The following is a 21,707-nucleotide window of genomic DNA, read 5'->3' on the forward strand; positions in this document are numbered from 1 at the left end:
CAGACTAACGCGCTGCCCACGCAGCTGCCCCAGCACAGAAGGTGGCTATGCCAGACCCAGAGCCTGGTTCCCCTCCCTGCCCACTGATGGCAGAACTGTAGGGTTTCTGCTGAGTTTGAGCTTCACACCATTCACAATTAGGTTGTAAAGGTAGGCATCAAACCTGGGCAGATTGCTGCACAAGAATAAACACAGAACTGCTGTACCTACTATGGTTTCTCTGTTTACAAGTAGGTCATGGTAACAGGTCAGAAACATGTTTACTAATGACAAATCTCCTAATGGGGCTTTCTGATAGAGCTCCATGACCCTAAGCACCGCCATGAAGGATATGATTTGACGTGCATTCAAGTTAGCAGGGGCTTGTCTTCACTTCAGCACAAGAAAGTCCAGGCAGCAGAGGACTGCCACAATCTGCAGTTTATTTATGCAACCCACAGCATAATCACACATTTATTAAACTGTCAGTCTAGAAATGGGCCAAAAATGATGCAAGTTCTTATTTAGATAATGCACATTAAACCGAAGAGCTAGCCATCAGCGGGGAACTGAAAATTGAGACTTCCCAGAAATCCCAGCACAGATGTCTTTGCTTTTACCTGGGAACTTGCCTCCCAAATTTGTGCTGGGCTCTCTTCTACACGCAGCTCGTTTTCAGTCAGGCAGTAGGAAATGCCAAAGAAGCACACACAACTTCTCACAGAACTCAAACACATTTTGAGTACTTTTTATTTACTGTAGTCAGGGCTGCTCAGGTGGAGAAAAAATGCCAAACAAAGCACCAGATCCAAAATTAGCATTTTATTCAGAACGTTGGGGTCAGAGGTGTATCATTCATATTCTGGTACACAATACAGAGGCAAAGCTGTTCTCAGAAGTCTCTCCAGTTTGAAAGCTCCTTCCCCCCTCCCCACCCCAAAAACATACTGTATATTTTCTCGTGCCAACAGTATCAGGCCAACTCCCCCCGCCCCGCCCCCCTCCCCCCCTCTTTTTTTTTTGGTACAAATTATGTAAAACTTTTTTGTGCTAAGAACTTTTCTCCCTCCCCAAACCAAAAAAATAATAAAAATAAAAATAAAAAAAATATTGAGTACTCTAACTACAGTTCAACAATTGAATCAATGTCACTTGTTTGCAACCTGTTTTGTAAATACTTTATCCATAAACGAAAGATATAAACATGCAAAAACCTGAATCCATAGTCCAAATAATACATACACGTGTTCTGAAGTTTCTGCACTTCTCCACAGACTATGCCAATAAAACATTATGTACACATACCATTTTTTACAGTGAAGTGGGAAAAAAATACTAGAAATTAAAAAAAAAAAACAAAAAACCAAAACCAAAAAGTGTACATGGATTAAGACCAAAATGTGTCTAACATTCTAGCATAAGAAAAAAAAAAATCAATTCTGCTACAAACTGGTGATATGAAAACTCCCTTTATTTGCAACCAGCTGCATAAGTTTTAGAATTTTAGTGAAAAAGTCCCCTAACATCTAAAACTAGAAGTAATGTACATTGTTCCACCTCATGGTCCTCTCTCCCAGATAATAAAATTGTTCCATGAGGATTTTTTTGTTTATTTTTAATCTCCTTATTTTAATAAAAGCAATGCGATGTAACAAAAGCATTGTGAAGTATATTGTGTTTCACCTTACTCCTCCCCACCCCAACATATTTTGTCTCTTTAATGCATCATTTCATAAATCAGTACCATTAAAGCCTTAAACATAAAACTAATTCCGATCTGAAAAAGGTACAAAAAGGCACATAAAATCCCAGTGCTTCTGTACTGTAAAATTCAAGTGTAACTGAGCTCAATATTTTTTTCCAAACAGCATTGGATCACTGATATTCCACGGAGCCCAAATTGGTTTGCAGCCTAAGCCAAAGCCTTCAGCAAGCACTTGTGCTAGTAGACTACAAAGTTAAAGCCTAGCTTCTGTATGCTTTTGGGGAATATCAGTTGAAATGTTTGTACTTGTCCAAAACCAAAGTTCACTTTGAAGTTCAGTCATCACCTCCACCGTACATATCAGCAAGTTTCTTGAAGCGTGGGCCCCAGTCATTTAGGTAGTCATAGTCTTGCTCACCACCACTACTTGAGGAGTTAAGAGAGCTCAAGGATCCAGCAGTGGAGCCGCTTCCTTCATAGTCAAAGACTAAGAGGGAGTCATACGGTGGGGCTGTAGGGTCATTGTCGGCTGCTTTAAGTCCCTGCAAGAAGGAGAGGGAGAAAAGAAGATGAAGTTCTGTATCTGAGAGCGAGACAAAAGCATATCCGGAGTATTTGCAGCACAGTTATCTATCAAGCACCACTTGAGAAAACAAAGTTCTTCCTCTCCTGCCATTCTGTGCAAAACAGGATTTACATTTTTGTAACTTTAGAACAGCCACGTTTCCAGGACTGCTGCACTGGACACTTTGAATGTAGCTGCAATTACAGCCCTAACAAAACCTTAAGAGGGACTCATGGCACTGGCACTGAAGCCAATAAATAAACAGTTTCAAAGACATACAGCTCACAGCCTGTGCCATGGCCAGTGTGGGAATGGTTAGACAGATGAGGGAGGAGAAAAAAGCATGTCTGCAAAGATTCACTTCAACCATCTCACATGGTCACTGACTTTTCTGGCCTGCAGTCTGTCTGCATGTGCCAAAATCCATATTTAGTTAGTCCTGCTAAACTCATGTACCTCTGTAGGCTGCTGTGAGAAAAATATATGGTATGTTGTCTTAAGCCTTTCATGTTTTGCCACATCCACCCATGAGATCCACCTGCTCTTCAGAAAAACACAGTGACATTAAAGCTGAATACAAGATAATGACCATTTTTGTTTCCCCATTTCATACCAGATGATGACCATTTTTGTTTCCTCATTTCAAAGTACCGAAGTTATCAACACACAAATAGTGGGCCATCAGCACTTTTAGATTTTCAGTCTACAGAGTTGAATAGCCCAAATTAAAACCAACACAAGCTGAATTGGAGGAAATGCTGGGAAATTGAAGAGGAAAAACCAGGAAAGAACCACGCTTCTTCCAGAGAAAAGCCTCTTCATTCTCTGTTTTGTTACGTAAGTCCAAATCTAAACACTTATATGAGTAACTAACTCTAAAATATGAGACAATTTCTCTCTGCTTATCTGGGGAAGATTTACAAGGTTAATATAAAAGCCTGAAGCCAAAAAGGCCTCTCATGATTTGTATTTTTTAACCTCACAGTTTCTTCCATGGGATTAACAATGCTTTTTCAAGATCTTCCATACTGACTAGCATCTACTGTGGCAGCCACTGAGAGAGGATAATGTATCTTCCAGTATTCTGTAAGGCTGTGCTAAGATTTTAAACTGCTCACTATTAATTTTTACCAGTGATATTTGTGCTGGTTTTACTTTTAATTTTTAATGTTTATTTATTTAAAGAATGGCATTATTATACTCCCACTTATTTGAAGGGCTAAGTGTGCCTCCTTCAAATTATTTAATATATTCTGGTATTAGAAAAGTATGTTTTACTTTCAATTGTGTTTTATCCAAATACGAAAAAATGGAACCAGAAGCTCATTTTTCTTCTACAAATATGTATTATGGAGTATATACATATTAAACCCATTAATTAAAGCATTTGGCATTGCTAAGGTGGAAGTGAATCCTAGTTCTTTATTACCTATTTAAATAATTCAGAATTGTGCAAAATGTACCTAAAATAATTTCCAAATCGGTGGTGGAAAAGCCCATCATATTTATCAAGCTAATGACCTCTGAACAAGAAAAAATTTTGGCCTTGAAATTATCATTTCATGTGGTACAACAACATCAAGCAGGTTATTAATAGCCTGCATTAACAGTGCAATTTTGAATTATGAGATAAGAATAATTGGTGATGCTTGTTATCTTTCTCTGGCATTTTCCAACCTGATGGCCCTAACAAGCACAGAAGATGTGAGATTTTGTAAAAGGCAATAGCAAATGCTGGAAGACATCCCTTATCCAGAACTTCCAAGGGGGAAGTTCTAATGCTTTCTCTTATTTTCTGCTGCTGAAGCACAAAGGCAAATTTACTTCTTAGGCAGAAACTGGCCTTATGGTATTTAGATCTTTCCTTAAGCCTGCCTGGGGTGGCAGACACCCATGTGTTTGGAATGCAGGTGACATGGAAGGAGGATGAATACCAGGCTGAGGTTAAGCAGTGCTGAGGTACGAATGCCAGGTATCCATGTGTGAAAGTCATTTAGAAAGTCGGTTTGGAGACAAAATGTTATTTCCCTGCAGTTCTGCCCACTAATAGCCAGCCAACCATGGGATACCAATTTATTAAAAGAAATCAGTGAACAAAACATTCTCCTACATTACTGCAAAAATTCTGATACCTATCAGTCATCCATGACAAGGCAGAAGGCAGCCTCGTTCCATCTGTTTTTCCAAAGGGGAAGTTGCAATTTTTTTTTCAATTTGTTGCTGCTATCAGGATAGCATTTCAGAAAAGGAAACTGGTTTTGAGTTACTGACTTACTAGATAGGATCTTACTAACAAATTCATTTTCTCAAAGGTTGTGCTGGCTGTGTAATCCATTTCATTCAGAGAACGTAGCTAGGGGTCATGTTTTGGAGGTATTGATTCAACCGCGCAGACACAAGTTACACTGACATTTTCACCTATCTTCTGGTTCACAGCGTAATGACTGAACTTAGTGTCCAACTCTTCAAATGACAAGATTTCTGCTATAGTTGTGTCACAAGTTACATACTAAAACGAGAAAGAAATACTATGATGTTTTCCCTTTCCCTCCGCTAAGCCGGTTCTTTGAGCACACGCGGTGTACTGCTGTGCTTTGCTGTTGGGTTCTACAGCATGTCAGACAGCCCTGGCAGTGCTATCTGCTTATGAAGCTCCCTTTGGTTTCAGCATTGCCACCTCTTCTTTGTTTATTATTTTGTTTATTTCAGTGGGTGGAGGCGGTGTGGATACACAGCCTGCACAACTGAAAAGACAATAAATGGCTGCGAGGAGTGGCTTCTACTGATTCTGCTGCCAAGGCATTCATTGTCAGTCACTTCTGAAAAGATATCTCCGTTTTTACCAGATGTGTTCAAGAACCTCAGAGCAGCAGAGTTGTTACAATTACTTGGTTTACAGTTTCCTAGCTGAAAACACAAAGTTTTTATTACAGAGAAAAGCTCATTCAGCAACAGAATTTCTGGAGCACATCCTCATGAGCAGGGGAACCTGCTGGGACAGTGAATTGTCACATTTCTTCACATGTGCTACACCACCAGTGCACAACAAGCAGTCACAGAAGAGCCACAGCAATAGAGAGGCCAGCTTGAGACCTTGAACAGACTCACTTTTTTTCTTTTTCCTCTTTTATATATGTAGTAGAGCTTTAACTAAGGAGGCAGTAAGGGGCAGAACTGGAGAAACTACAGTGCCTTCGCTGAGGAACAACAGTAAACTTGCCTTAATACAGGCAGCATTCTCCATTTTTCTCAAATTAAAGGAAAGCAACCCCCTCAAATCTGGAATATGGAACATTACAAAATCTAATGCTTCTATTTTTATTAATCATACTACTTAATCAGATTCAGCAGACTTTTGATGAAAAGGAAAGGAAGAACAAAAACCTTCAGGGAAATACAAAAAACAATTGGTTTACACTTGGAACCATTTTTTGACATGAGAAAACAGAAACCATTGAGGGACTCCATTCTGCATGAAGGTGCACTCTATCAATAACCATTTACTAAGAATAAATTCAGGGTCTTCCATGTCCCCATAGGATGAGCCCTTTAGTTTGAAATTTAAATTTAGTTTACCTCAGGCTATGTCCTCCATTGATTATAAATATGTTCTTAGCCACAAACCCTCCACCACAATATAACTTGCTTGAGATGTCTAGGGACAATATAGGTGGGTCTTGAAAACAGGATTAATGAAACTACTTCAAACAGGTCTAATTTATACTGTCCTGCAAATCCTGACTATTTTAAGTGTTAATTATGCTCCACACACTGCAGGTTAGGCTTTAAAAAGCTCAAAATGGAAAACAAAGTCTCTAAAGGATTCTTAATAACACATGACTTATTCCACTGACTTGTTTGTACACTGAACTGGAAGAAAAGGAGGTTTTTCCCTTCCCCTCTTCAATTACAGATTCATCTATCCGTTGAAACGGACAAAACAAGAAAGTCCTTGAGGTCATTTAGCTTATGCCTGAAACACCTCTTTTGACTATTAGACACCTCTGGAACCATCCTATTTTAGACAGTTCATAGCTCTGTACATGTTATGTCAACTTTGTGTTATAAAAATGCATGACTTTTTATCATAATTATAAGCTGTTTTTCAACTGAGAAGTCACCAGAACACTACAAAATACTCTTACTTATATGTATGTCTCATTAATACAAGGGATGACAGATAGAAAATAATATACCAGAAGAAAAAGAGTACTGCTAAAAGGAAGAAAACCTAAATGACCCATTAGATCTTTTTTTGCTTTTTGTTTTTATGACTCTGTAATGAAAAAACTAAGAAAAACCCCATGCCTGCTTGGCAATGGGAGCTAAACCCTCCAGAATCTAAAATCAATGACCTGTATTTTTTTTTTTGTCAAAAGCTGAAGTAATTCAGAAGCTCATCTGAACAATGCTGTGAGTCTGAGGTGCTGGTGAGCATTCAACAGATTAAATTAATTCCTACACATGGACCAGCATCCCAAAAGTACACATACTGACCCACATCTCCTGGAGTAGGGTCAAGTCCTCCAAAAGATTGCACTGATCTCCTGAAGTGTTGCATCTTTTCAAACCAAGAGGCTAATGCAGACTTTGCTACCAAAGTGCTGACAATTCTAAAGCAGCCACCTCCCTGCTCAGCTAGGGACTAGGTTAGTATTGTGGGTGGTTTGGGTTAGAGATGCCCAAGGGAAGAATTACATCTAATAATATTGAAGTTGGATGTAGGGAGATATGAACTTTGCTCTTTCTTATCTTGCTATGTTGTTTCCACAGCTTAGCTTATCTTTGGTAGGAACTGCTTTAAGAAATGTCTGGTACAGGCTTTATTCAAGATATTTTTTTCAATTTACTTCAAATAAAACTGAGAGAAACTTACCATGTTTCTTGGCCTTAATTGTACCAGGACTGCAGGTACAATTTTCTGGACAGACAGAAAACCTGTGCAGCCTGAACATTTATGCTCTAAACACTTAAAATTTCGAAATTTAACTGTAGCATGCTACTATGAAAGACAGACTCATTTCCTCCCACACCCAGTAGAAAATTTATAATCACATCTGCCATGGGAAATTTTTTACATAAAACACAAATTAAGATGGCATTATTTTAGAGAAATAAAATGCCCATTTTGCTCAGACTTCTGGAAAACAGAGCATGGACCATTTTTGGGTGGCTATCATCTGCTAGACAGAGGGTTAGGTGGAATGCCCCACAGTAAAACAACACATTGCTCTGAAATCCTAAGGGAAAAAAAACCTTACGAAGAAGACAAGCTAAATATATAACACTTAAAGCATAGAAACTACCTCAGATAGTTCCTTTCAATCAGAGGATATAATTAATTCTGAGCTAACTTGCAGACAAGAAAATTGCCGTGTTTTCTTTAACTTCATATATATTTCCATGTATTTTCTTAATCAATGACATTAATGACATTATTTTACTGTATATGCATAGTTGGGAGAAGCTTTCTTTTTTGGTAGATGGCAAGGGGAAGCATAAAGGGAGGTACTGATATAATACAGAAGACAGCAGGAAGAAAACGACTTCATGCTTGTCTGTAGTGCAACATTAACATACTGGGTTAAATCAAGAAAGCAAGTACTGTTTCTTTAGCTCCATGTGTACACATTGATGCTATCATCTTCAAGGGTGACAACCTACTGAAAAATAATATTGCAAGAACAGCTTGCTAAGGCATTAAAACACTGTAGGAGACCAGACAACCTCTGTCCCCTTTCTGGCTTTCCAGACCCATTCCCTGCCTTTGCTCCATAATAGAGATTCCTAGCTGCTTTGGGAACAACAAAAAGCAGGGTTCTTCGCTACTGCCTGCCAGGTGGGCACTGTCTGCTCACAGCTGTGTGAGAGCAGGATGGGAATCTCTGATTTTGTGGAAGCACAAGGGAGCTCCTGTGTGTACACTGCCTTGGTCAACAATGTGGGCCTTTTATTGTCCTGTGTCTCCACTACTTTTTCCAGAAGCCAATTACAACTGTAATATTTAGAAGTGTAAGGCATGCAAAAACTGGAGTCTCTTAAAATACAATGTCTTACAAGAATATTACAAGAATACGTTTCCTGCTAGTCAATTTCCCTTCAAGATTTTTGACAATTGTATCACTTTATACCTTAAAAGGGGCAAATTCAATTTTCTGCAGCTTTCTAACACAAAAGACTTTAGTATATTAGCCTGACTTTTCTTCAAGGCAAACAAGAATAAACACGTTTGCAGAAACCATTCTGCAATACTCTGCAATATGTGTCCAGCTCCAGCTGACAAGGAAGATATGAGAAAACCAGAGAAAATAATTAACTACTACAATTCATGTACAGAATAAAGCAAAAATAGTAGAAAATTCTGGGTTAGCTTTTTTTTTTCCTAAAGCCAGCAAGCACAAGAAACACATTTGATTGTGAGTATGACAACACCAATGATTTAAGACTGACCAGTGATAGAAATAATGAGGATAATTTCTTTCAGAACTATCAGTACTCTGGTATAGTCTGAATCTCAATTACATTTATTAGATTGAAGAATCAAAGATAATGCAAAATCTTTGAAAGCTCTATGACAAGACAAGTATTAAAAGCACTTACATAACATTTAATTTAGCTGCCCTGCCCACTAATCGTATTTGATGGAATTCTTTTGGTCTTATTGAAGGTACTAAATTTTCACAATTATCTGGATTCAAAGGCTAATGTATGAGGAGAATGAGAATGAACTTCTTCCATTATTAAATTACTGTGAATTAATAAATGAATTTAGGCTACACCACAATTTTGTTAGTCTGTTTATTACTTGGAACCCATTGCCTAATCCTGCTTGGAGATATTGTGGTTGCAGCTGATAACGTACTATGAATGTAATTAATACGAATGCACAGAAGTTAATTGATATATCTTCCCTTTCTGTTTGAATGAGTTAATTAAATTTGTCTGCACTTTAAAAGAACATATTTACTTCTGTCTAGCGAGACGACTTTAATTGTCTAAGGAAGTTTTAAAAAGTTATTATGTTCTAACATAACAGCTACTCATGCAGAGTAGAATAAACAAAATATAAAAGCTTATCAGATCTTAGGAGGAAACTCTTTTTCGCTTCTTTACCTCATTAATGAAGTCCCCAATGTCCCCAGGATGAGGAGCAGCTGATCTGACTGGATACTGAGGTTCTGCATGGATTGGCCTTTCATCAAGACGTCTGATTCCAACAGGTTTGATGGCATCTGGTTCCACAGTGTCAGGCTGCTGGAGCTGGCTCAAGTCATAATCCTGCAAAATATGAAACAGACCCAGTACGTTAGCAGAATTCCAAACAATATCTGTCAAGGGGAAACATGAGAAGGAAAAAAGGAAAAATGCAAAGTATCATTCAGCCGAAGTCCTGTTTTCAGGATTGTAATGCTTACTGAGAATAAGTCAATAACACTGTTATTTGCATACCAACAGGATGTTATTTGATTTATACTCCCTCAATCTCCTGTTTTGATTCTATTCCATCAGATTTGTAGAGCTTCTCGTAAGTTTTCCCTTGAGAAGCAGGGATTTGAGTAGTACTATTAAGGGACTAAACACTTTACCTAGTAATGATGATTTACAGCATAGAGCAAAGATGCCAAATCCAACTCTTATTTTTTTATGAAAATAAATACCATACATTCTGAGAGAAAAAGCAAGCACAGTGTTCTGCAGTATTTTCTAATACCTTCAAAGAATGAATTTAAGACTCCTTGCTGATTTTATGTGGATTCCATAATATGAAAGCCAAAGGGGGAAAAATGTCATAAGAAGTACAAAGCTCCTCAGATTTGGCCTTAATTCTAAGCACTTTCTAGAGATTACTCATGAATCTGTTCATTAAGTACTTGATGCTGCAGTTTCAAACTCTGGCAGACTGATGAAGTTAGCACAGCAGTATGAATTCCAATAAGCAGTATGTATGTATGTGAAAAATTTAATTAGATCAATGTTTATGCATTGAACATAGATATGCCTGAATTCTCTTTGCACAGTGCAATGCATTTCATTATTGTCATTCTCCTCACTGTTGCCATGTCTAGAAGAAGTCATGCTCTAGGATGCCTTTGCACAAGGCTCTGGTGAGAACGTGCAATAGACATCAAGGCTTAAACAAAAGCCATTCACGAACTATCAGCAGATGGGGGCTCATGCCAACTCTACTGTATGCCAGATACCCTGCCCCACAAATAATCCAAGCAGTCATAAACATCCTAAATAAGCTGCTCTATCCATCTAAAATATCGATTCTTCAACAGTGCTGTTCTGGTAAAAATCTTACATACAATCTCAGCTTGCTGGAAGTTGTCTGTTCAGACTATCAGATTTTCATTAGTTCCTTACTGGCTCCTAAGGGAAGGCATGCAAGTTTTTACTGCTGCTGTTATCTCACGGGATGTAGATCCTTTCTGAGACTATGACCTCCTGTGACCCCAAACCCAGACTCTTCAACAGGAGAAGAATTCTTTTTGACAGCAGTGATGGTAGTTTGTGGGGAGAACTGTAACTGATTATCAAATCCACTACACCTTCTGATTTGTTACTTGGGTTCTCAGATGACTGCACACAAATATACAGTCAAAAAAGGTGGAACAGCTCCACTGAGATCTGAGAATGCAGTTTCATATGCTTTAATTAGATTACAAGTTCCTTGGGGCAGAGCTGTAACTCCTACCCTTCGGTACTTCATGTACCAAACAGAATAATAAGTGATCTCCAGGAAGCAGTATGAATCGGAGAAAAGTAAACATAACAGAACTTTTTATCCTTTCCCTTTTTATTACATAAAATAAATCAAAATAGTTTAGAGACATGCTATCAGAAAATCCTATCAAACAGAGAAGAATGCACTTTTTACAATTTATAAATATGTAACACGAGTGCTTTTTCATACCCACCCAAAAGATAAAGGTAGAAAACACCAGCAGGGAGAAATGAAAAATATTGTTTTTTAAAATCTAAGCATTTCATTGTGGAGGAATTCAAACTGGTATGGTTAAATAACAATGCATTAAAACCAGGAGAGTGTCTCTGTTCATTTCAATTCTATAAAGATAATTTTTTTCCCACACACAGACATATGTATACAATTCTTTTACTGGTTAATGGTCATACAGAAATATAAATCAAGTTTGTCAGTGTATTATGTCCACATCTAAGGCATCCTTTTGTATATATTATATATTTAATAGTTTGAGACATATCCACACTCTTAATAGCTAGAAAGTCAGCAAAGATAGCCATCTGTGAGCTAACAGCAGTGCAACAACGTGTCCTTACGTGGAATCCCATTTTGGTTTTCTTTTCTAGGGTAATTTATGACAATGTCATTTAGCCTTCTATCAGAGGAAATTTATCAAATAGTGTTCAGATGGGAAAAGAAGATCCATTGTATGTATTTCCTCAGACTCTCAAACCTCTCGTATCATTAAGATCAATACTAACTGCACATCAGTGGGGTACGGCCAACTCATCCACCACCTCCCCAAAGCGGCCGAGTGCCAGGCTGACACAGCACCATGCAACACCTCCAGCTGTTCCAACATTCTGTCTAAAGTCAACTCTATTATTGCAAAGTAAAAGAAGGAAAAATGCTTTAAAATGCCAGGTCATGAGCTGTTTAGAGGTGCTGAGGTCCCATCTCTTCACTCAGTGCTGCTTTCACAGACAGGAAAGTGGGAAAGCTTTTCACATACTACCTAAAGCTCCTGAATGCACTTAAAGGTTAGTGTCAAACAGAGTTTGTTAAGATAGTTAACTGGAGAAGTGGCAGCTGAATGGAAAACTGGCACATCAAAGACAGAACAAAACATGCTGGGATAGGTTGGGACAGACAGCTTTGAGCAGTATTCTGGGTCATCATTTTTAATCTTTATTTTCAGGACCACAATTCAACAGTGTTTTGGTTTTGCTGCAGTCTTTTCCCATATAACCTGTTCATAGTCAAAATCTGCTTAGGGATTACGGGCAGTTCATTGGGGAAAAAGTCTCAGTCCTCCATTGGAAATGTACTTCAGCAAGAGTTGTGAACCTTTAATTCATATGGCTGCCAATTTTTGTCAGAGGTATTTATTTTTACTCTTTAGCCCTAGTCCAGCAATTCTAGAAAAATTTCCCCTTCCTTCAGTCTGGACTTGAGCACACCCAAACAGATGGTTCATTCAAGTTTTTTCCTCCTCAAACTTTTGGACAAACTTATGATTGTTGATGAAAGAGAGAACCTACTTAGTTTTTCTCAACTGTAATACTGCTAAGACATTATTAGTTTGTGCCCATTTTCCATCTAGAAAAACTCAGGCCTTTGGAGACCTGGAAACTTTGGAAACTTGGACTAGCCTGATAGTCCAAGCCTACAGTCAACAGGGAAACAGAAGCCTCACACTCTACAACAGGGATGCAAGTGAAGAAAACTGAATGACTTTTTGTTTTTCTGCTTGTTTATGAAGGCATCTGTTACACTGGAGAAACTATAGCTGCCTTTCCAATAACTGGTGGTTAGAGATGACAACCTTAACGTGCTAGAAGAGCATTTTATCACAAGTTTCATCTTGTGAAATCAATCTCACTGCCCCCCCCGCCCCCAAACCCCACTAACCCCCTCTCTCCTCCAAGTTGATTGCAATATTGAAGTTATTAGCTCTTCACTCAGTTGTAACACCTTTAAGAAAAGACTTCGACCATTATTAGTTCACACCTTAGACATTCCTGAAACATGCAATCCCAGTGAAGAGTGCTAAAAGTCAAAATCAGGTAGTCAAGCCCTACAAATTAACTGCCTTACCAGAAGTGTATGCAGAAGATTGTAAAACCCCCAAAAGCTCTTCTTTAAGAACATGTACACAGTAATTTCAAAGCACAGTTCAAGTATCTCAACTTGAATAGAAGAAATTTCCAGAATAGAAGGCCATTTTACTCCCCAGTAATCACTGAAACACAAGATAATTCAGCCTTCAAAAATCTCCTTAAACAACTTCCTCTTGGGCAAGGCAGCTATTTGCTGAACAGCACCTGAGTAATAATCCCTCACAGAGCAGTCGTCAGTTACAACAGGAGACATTTTAAACATCTTTTATTTTTTTTTCATCCTCATTAGCTGTTCTAAATTAGAAGATTTACTTAAGTTCTTTGAAAAAACCCTAACAAAGTAAAAATTGTTACAGTAATTGATAACTGCCTTATATGAATGTATCCTGGAGCATTGTGATGCAGAACTGCAAACGACAGAATGAAACCACAATGAACTAAAACTATAAAATGCTATGCAGAGACAAGACCGACTTTTTTTGAGAAAGGAAAACTCAGAAAGTATTTTAATACATTACACCTGAATAGAGATTTCCACTAGCACAGCCTAGTGCCTGGAATGGGACTGACATTCATTACTGATTTATGACTCTGGCTTCTCTCAGAACTCTTGGTTTATTTCCTGGCTGTTCATGAGACCATGATACACCTCTAGGGATGACTTGGGTTTGTACCTTCTACATAACAAAAGCTTTGGCTAGGCATGAACATAGGACCGGACACAGGAATCATGTAACAAAACCACTAATACCTGTTTCTCATTTTCAAGGGATGCACCCTTTTCAAAGAATTATGAAAGTTTAGATCTATCCTCATGCAAGAAATAATACTTAATGGTCACCAGATCACTCTGACATAATTTGATGGTGAGATCTGAAAACATCTTTCATGGAACACAATCAGCTGCAGTGCTTTAGGTGCATATAAAGCAAGAGTAGCAGAAATTTGAATTTTACCTGTCCCTTTTAGAGGATGAAGCCTTAGTATAAACTCAGGATTTTTATTTTCTTAAGAGAACAGAACTATCTTTGACTTTGAAGTACCTATGGATAAAATAGGTGTTCTGCTTTGCCTTTGTCTTCCAAAGGCAAATACTGTCTACTCAATAGAGAAACGGGATGGGGAAGGAAGGAAAGAAGTATTTTACTTCAGCATGTTCCCACTGAGATCTTAAAAAAAAAAAAAAAAAAAAGGAAGTGAAAACCAATCCTGCTATATGTTCTACCCCCAAACCTAGCAAACATCACCCTAAAAAGCTATCAGAAATTTGCACTTAAAATATTGCCTGGGTTCTGTGAAATGCTACAAACACCCCTAAATCTCATTTGCTGAAATTATGAGACTTTAAAAAAAGCAAAGACAGAGGACTGAGTCGATGTAGGCTGCAGGTGGGAGGATAGTTAAAATGCCTACACCAACAGTTGCTCTTTGTCATTTGCTTTTAGATTACTTTCTGCCATATTGCTTTTCCCATTTTTTTTTATTATAGATGCATCCAGAGTACTCCAAGTTAATAATTTTTAAGATAATGAAGAAGCTAGCTTATCTTTTTCATAATAAAAAAAAGTGAAAGTTAAACTCCAGTTGAAGATACAATGCAGTAACATGCACAGGTTCTAGATATGATAAAATAAAACAAAACAATTTTGTAATGGAATTATGAAAACATTATTTTTCACATCATGAGATAAAGATTCACCAAGGAATGACAGTAATTCCTCCACAGGAGCCCTGTATGAGTCACTTATTCAAAAAAGTGAAGCTAATGTCTTAGTAAGCAAACACAATCCCTAAAATAACTACCTTTTAATTATAGTATTTTATATTCATGGGGGATATCATAGCAACCTTTATTTAATTCACTATGGTTGAAATTTCAGAACACAAAACATGTTCTATTCTTAATGCAATGCAAAATGAAGGTTAAAAACTGAGAGTAAATGATCTGATTAACACTCAGACAGGGTGGTGAAAAAGAAAATCTTATCACATGGATTTATAAAGTTAATGGAGGTAAGGACCATTATCACCTTTGCCACAGAGGTGGTTACAAGACTCAGCACAGAAGACTAATGTTATCTCAAAATGTGGGCATACAGAAAGTTAAGACAGAGAAAAAAACCCGCAAACCCACACACAAAAATTCACAAGGATTACCTAATTTTGCTTTTATCTATGACACACAAATGCTGTAACACAGCTACTCGTTCATAAAGGAACGATTTATATGATTTTCTAGAATTTAGATTCTGCACACGTAACAATAAACCACTCATCTTTTATTTTTAATGAGATTAACACCATTAAAATAAATGCTACTATTTTCCCTCTTTACGTAAATACGTAAAAAAAAAATGACAAAAATCAAGCCATTGACTAATGTAAAAAAAAACCAACAAAAAACAACTGATGGAGGAAGGACCATGAAGACTCCTCAGCAAGAAAACTATTTTGAATAATAGTAAAATCATTGCATTGAAATTCTTGTGCTGAAAAGATCTGAGGGCTAGATTACCCTACATGTTCAAAACAGCTCATCTGCAATACTTTAAAGCATACCACCCACTTGCTCAGACAACTTGCTTCAACAGGACCACCTGCATGAGCAAGTACTACTAGAATTCAGAAAACATTATAGAAATGAACTCAAAGGAGAGAATCATCTTGTGCAATGAGATGTATATAAAAGCAATTAGATGAGAAAAAAATGTATCACAGTTATCAGGCTGACATATGCTACACATATCCCAGCCAAGCACCCACAGCCTTGATGTAAGTCACACAAATGGCCTGAGATAAGTGGCGAAAATGAGTTAGTGATGGTTATGGGCTGTGATGTGCGTGAACTACACTGCAGACACACGCTAAGTGCTTCAACGCTCAGTCAGCAGCAGCCTTTGGTACCTGGAACTGAGACTGGTGTTACAAGTTCAGAGCACATTGCATCAGGAAAGAATATTCACCATTTGTGCCTCACACCTCCCCATTTGCTGAACAAATACAAGCTACAGTTCATGAGGTCCATTAATAATCAAGGGAGGCACCAGCTACCAATTTCGTAATTTGAACTTTCTGTTTCAGAATATAACGAGCTGTACTGTCCCCTACTCCCAGGAATTTAAGATTCAGATACACTTTTAGGAAAAAACAAAACAAAATACCAAGGTTTAAAAAAACCCCTCAAAACAAACCAAAAAAAACAACCCAACCCCCCGCCCCCGAAGACAAACAAACAAAAAAACTAAACACAGAAAACCCCAACACTCCTCCAGTTCCCAAACCAGTCCCATTGATTTCTCTGGAATGATGCTGACTGAAACCCTCTCATGGCCCATCTCCCTCTGTCAGGTAGGTCAACTGTTAAAAGCAGAAAATAGAATCCTGAGGAGAAACCAAAGCTTTCTATCTGGAATATCCCTGCTTTCTCCCATTCCCCCCTCACCCCCAACTTCTGCTAGTACACTCATCATTCACAAAACCCAGAAAATTGCTGCCTGGAATGACAGGAGTGCTGTGAACTTTTTGGAGCCTGTTTTCCAGCCTTCTTTTTCTAGGTGAAGGAAGTCCAGAACATTTCCAGTGTTGACAATGCTCTTCAAAGGCAAGCAGGCTGACTTCAGTTATGACCCACAGATCAAAAGCTTTTCTGGCTTAGAGAATTAATAGCATTTTTCTCAGCTGCTGTGGAGATCACATGACCCTGTGTACATCATGCCAGGGTAGAAGACAACTATGAATCATTCAAGATCCTCAATTTTCCTGACAAGCATTCATTCTGTCAGACTGAACAAAGCAAGCCAAGATGGCCTCAGATGGGATTAACACAAGACCTTCACGATGGACTACACTGCTCTTTTATTACAGATTTCACATCATAATTCCTTGGAATTGCTGGCACAAGAGAAAAAAAAAACCAACAAAAAACCAAACACACCAACAAAACCAAACAGGAATTCCAACTTGCTGCTGGCAGTTGCTATGACTCAGAGGAACTAGCTGGAATTTGAACTCTAATTTCTTACGGGAGACATCACTCTGACGGAATGTACAGAGTTTGAAAGGAACATGCTGAACATGTTTTAGGAGTTTCTGGGTCTGCCATGGCAGCTAAGAAACCCAACTTGCATAGCTTCAAAATAAATAAATTAAACCTCTCAAATAAATTAATTATTTTAAGATAAAAACCTCTAGTTTAATTTGTTTCAGGATATAGAGATCTAAGTTCCATCACTTACCTTCAAGCCCTAACAGTCCTATCTTCAAATAACCTAAACATCTGGGAAATATCAGGCCACACAGAGTAAATCGTCAAGTTGTTCTTCTAGAGAAACATGTGATTTTAAAAAGTATTTTGCTGGCTATAAATAAAAGTAATTTTACCAATTATGAATATGTCTAAAGCTTTTAAAATATTGTTTTCACTGAGATGCACATGAGGTTTTAAAATTCCCTTTTCTTTCACCACATGAGATGCACCCTGGTCTGGATGACTGTGTTTGAGTCACCTTGTGTACTGCCTTCTACTGAAGCTGCTTGTTTAATCAATCCTCAGGATTTTAGGGATGACACACCATAAAAAAGTTAATATTGACGCAGAGCATCTTCCTGTAATTTGCTGATGACTTATGAATCCAAGACTGACACAAAGCAATTTTTCTTGATTTTAATAGAACAGTGGCAGTTTTACCCTATGAGGCCTCATTCTGAAAATACATTTTTGATGTTAGTCCCATACTTTTTTAGAACACTCCCTTCAACACTTGAATACTTTCATTAACATTGACAAAAACTCAAAGATCATTATAGCCAATACCTTTTGCAGACAATGCTCTGTACGCAGCTTTGCTTCTGCAGTATTTTGCTAAGCCGTGGTTTGCAAAAATGGGATTACTCCTTGCAGAGAACTTGCTGGGACATTCGAAAAGCTTCGCATTCTTAGTTTTTAAATCTCACATAAAATGTGCGCAGAACCAAATAAACCCCAATGAAATGTAGTTCTCCCTCTTTCCCCTGGGCACAGGAGCAGAGGAAACCAAGAAAAAACAAACCTAGGATTTACTACCAGCTAGTTAAGTACAGGCAGAATTTAGATTTAAAAAAAATATCTAACCAAAATAAAGTAAAATAATCTCCCTGAAAAGAAATGCAGAACATATTTACATTATCCACTGTAGACAAAAGATAAGTTGAAAAGTTTGTGCTCTCTCTTCATCCATTCTCCATAGCAACAAATTCCTAGCTTTGAAGTTAATGGGAGAACCTACCCACATTTTACCTCTAGTGGTATAAAACTGGCTACAGTAGAAGTGGTCATAAAAGTTTGTTATACTTTGTATGAGCTATTCTTTTCTGGACGTTTTCTACATTTAGAGTGTGCAAGGGTGTCTTAGAGCCCCAGAGACTGTCAATAGATCAAAAAAGGGAGCTGTGTACCTGAACAAAGTAGCTGCAGTGAAGATAACTAATTGCAGTAGTAGCTTTAAAATTCATCTTTAGAAAGTAAGAAGAGGGTTTGTGACTAAAAATCATTCAATCTTTTATAAAGCCATTAAAATTCTCTAGGTCTAGATGCTTTCTATGCCCACTGTGAGAGGAAATGGTCCTAATTTCACATTTCTTACTATTTTCCTGCTAGCCCACCTGTTGTCAGCTCTCCTTTCAGTGTGTGCAGCACGTTCATTCAGTGCTGGTGAAAGGCTGTGATTATGGATGGTTTACACTGCGCTAATCTCTGCGGCATTCGCGGGACGCTGCCGCCTGCCACACCACCCTAACCGTACCTCTCACAAAGACAGCACTGACAACTGGAGAGGAGCACAGCACAAGATGAGCAGAGGAGACACTTCAGAACCCTTTTGCTCTCGCTGTACACTGTTACAATGCTTAAGGTTTCCCATCTGCAGCACAATCCCTCCCAACACTACCACGGGCTATACTCAGAGAACCTAACTCACTCTGTCCTGAGGGTTGTGTGGACAGTAATTAAAAATCAAAGATCCATGACAATTGCTGAACAGATCCTCCAGAGAATTCGGGATGAAAAAGAGCTGGGAACATGTGAACTGAAAAATTACTTCTCACAGGACTGAGTTTTCCTAATTTTCTTTTAAGATTGCAACTTTCCTGTACAATAACAGATGCACAAACAGGATGCAGCTCTTGCACTCAAACTACACACAAACAACTGGAATACATGCATAGACTCAAAGGGTTGTTTTCCCTTTATTTAACATAAGCATTTTTCCAAAACTGCATAAACTGAAGCTTCCTTTGAAAACTGCCTAAGAAGAACATTATGCAGAAAAGCCAGGAAGTAGGAACAGTACTTGGGGAAATGCAGGAAGCATGGAAATTACTAAGGGGAACACAAATTTCAGACAAACAAACAAACGAGCAGAAGGAAACTATAAAAGTCTGTACCAGTGAAGGGAGACACTTTTCAGATAACTCAAGTGCCAGATGACTGAGACTGGGGATGTGTGGAAGAATTGCACTTAATTTTTCAAGGCTTTTAACTGGAAAATTTCTTAGACTCTATTATATGCACTGTTCTCTTTGTAATTACTACACTTACTTCTACCATTAATAATGTGCATAAATCTGCTGTTTGTCATGTTCATAAAGCACTTAATAAAAGTCTTCTGAAGGAAGGAAATCACACTGCTTGAAAATCCACTAACTTGGAAAGAGAGAGGGGGAGGAAAGAAGCTATTCTTAGCATATACACATCACTCCTAGTCCTCTGACATATCAACAGTGGTTCAACCAGAGGTGACATGAGAGTAAATGCATATGGCACCTGCCTGGGAAGGTATTTGAATAAACACAGATGTGCCCTGACAGCTACTTGAAACCTAAATGCTTTCCAAGCTTGAAATCCCAGTGGTGGCAAATCTGTCAATAGCCAACATCACTATAGATCTAGAAAGGCATTCACCCACCACCAAGAAAGGGTTGTATTTGGGTTAGATGATATTAGGCACCCTGCACTCGTGTTGCTGTACAAGTTCTCAGACAAGGGTGAGGAAAGTTTACAGACAGCAATGAGAATGGATGTTAACTTTCATTTAAACATAAGAGCCTTAGCAGGAATCTGGTCAGAATGCTTTTACTGTGAGAGGACAAGACACTGTTTTTACATCTTATCCAAATGGCAAGCAATTGGTGTATCTGCAACAGCAAAAATCCAAAATGAGAAAGCAATGTTTTATTTAAAGTTATTGCCTTCAGTACTTAATGTAAAAATTACCTACCTACCAGAGTGTTTCAATGTAAACAAAATAAAGTGGAGTGAGAGTGCAAATCTATACATAAAACCCATTAACCTTTCCTCACCTGATCTTCTTCTCCACCCCCTTCTTCATCGTATTTCAGAATGTTGTCCCTCACATCATCTTCAGGATCAATCAAGAGCTGCTTTGCCTGACGCTCTTTATCACGGCGTTTCATCCATACCACAAACATCAAAACTAAAACTGTAATGCAAAAATGGAAGAGATAAAACCACATCTTGATTCTGAAATACAGTCATAGAAAATTGTAGAAATTTAATGTCAAAGTTAAAAAAAAAAATAAAATGAAAAAAAACAACAAAGAAATTGGATTTGACTGTTCTGGATAAGGTACAGATTTTTTTTTTTATATTAAAAAATTGACCAAAGGTAGCTTAAGTAAGAGATGTTTAAACTCAGACCACTATAGGCAATTTGGTTTGGAAATCAATCACATATTCAATGTTGTAAATAACAAATTCATTCTACATCTGCAAAACAAACTTGTCATGAAAAGAATTAAGAAAGACTATGCTTCATAAACCACAATATTAAGAAGGAATTCTCTCCTTCAATAAGGCTCTGTTAGTTTCATACCTAGCATTTAAGAAGTATCTTGTATCAAGAATAAAAATGCACTGTGTGCTTGTGTAGAATCATGTGCTTAGCCAGGCTCAATGTTTTTTTCTTCTTTTTTTATTACTCCTTTCCATAATTTTCTATGTTCTAGATGGGTGCATGGTGTACTATGACCAGGCTAATCTCTCCCTTGTGTTCCACCACAATAGGCAATCAGTTAAGTATAACGTGTAGGAGAGCTAGCATCTAATTTACTACACTGGACAGACACTCATGATTTTTAGTCATTTCCCTTACTCAATGCACTTCACACAAAACAAAATACTAGTACAGCTTTATGCAGTACTTAAACCATTGCAACACCTGCCTTTCTGGCCAGGCCTTACGTGAAGGGCTGTGATCTATTACTTTCCAGAACTAATTCCGACTTGCATTAATCTGAAGCACAATAGTAGTAACATCAGAGCACTCTTTAAAAGCACTGTTACCCACCATGGGCAGCACCAAATCACACAAAGGCAGTGCAAGAGAGATTAGATTCCTGGGGACTAACCACATCTTCAACCTGGCCACTCACTGACATAACACTGCAAGTGTCTATGGGTATAAATGGAAAATCTCCTTCACAAACCAACTGCAGAGCCTGACTGCCAAACAGGTGCTAGCTGTAGTCTGTCCAACTCCAAATCCCATACTATCAGGAAGTTTTCATACTTGTCCAAAACAATGAACCATGCAGCAACAATTCCTGGACCTGAGCCTTTAATAACTCCCCTGTGTC

At 38.0% G+C, this 21,707-nt stretch overlaps 1 protein-coding gene across 1 annotated transcript in view; it reads right to left on the reverse strand.

Annotated features, from left to right (window-relative positions):
• Positions 1 to 786: 786 nt before the first annotated feature.
• CDH2 (cadherin 2) overlaps positions 787 to 21,707 on the reverse strand; it is a 114,463-nt gene continuing 93,542 nt past the window's right edge. Inside the window, exons 14-16 of the mRNA XM_015618838.2 lie at positions 20,412 to 20,551; positions 9,363 to 9,527; positions 787 to 2,226 (exon numbers count right to left, since the gene is read on the reverse strand). Coding sequence (XP_015474324.1) covers positions 2,020 to 2,226; positions 9,363 to 9,527; positions 20,412 to 20,551 — 512 coding nt within the window. The 3' untranslated portion in view covers positions 787 to 2,019. The remainder of the gene's footprint in view (positions 2,227 to 9,362; positions 9,528 to 20,411; positions 20,552 to 21,707) is intronic.

Source organism: Parus major, chromosome 2, assembly GCF_001522545.3.
Source record: "Parus major isolate Abel chromosome 2, Parus_major1.1, whole genome shotgun sequence".
NCBI lineage: Eukaryota > Metazoa > Chordata > Aves > Passeriformes > Paridae > Parus > Parus major.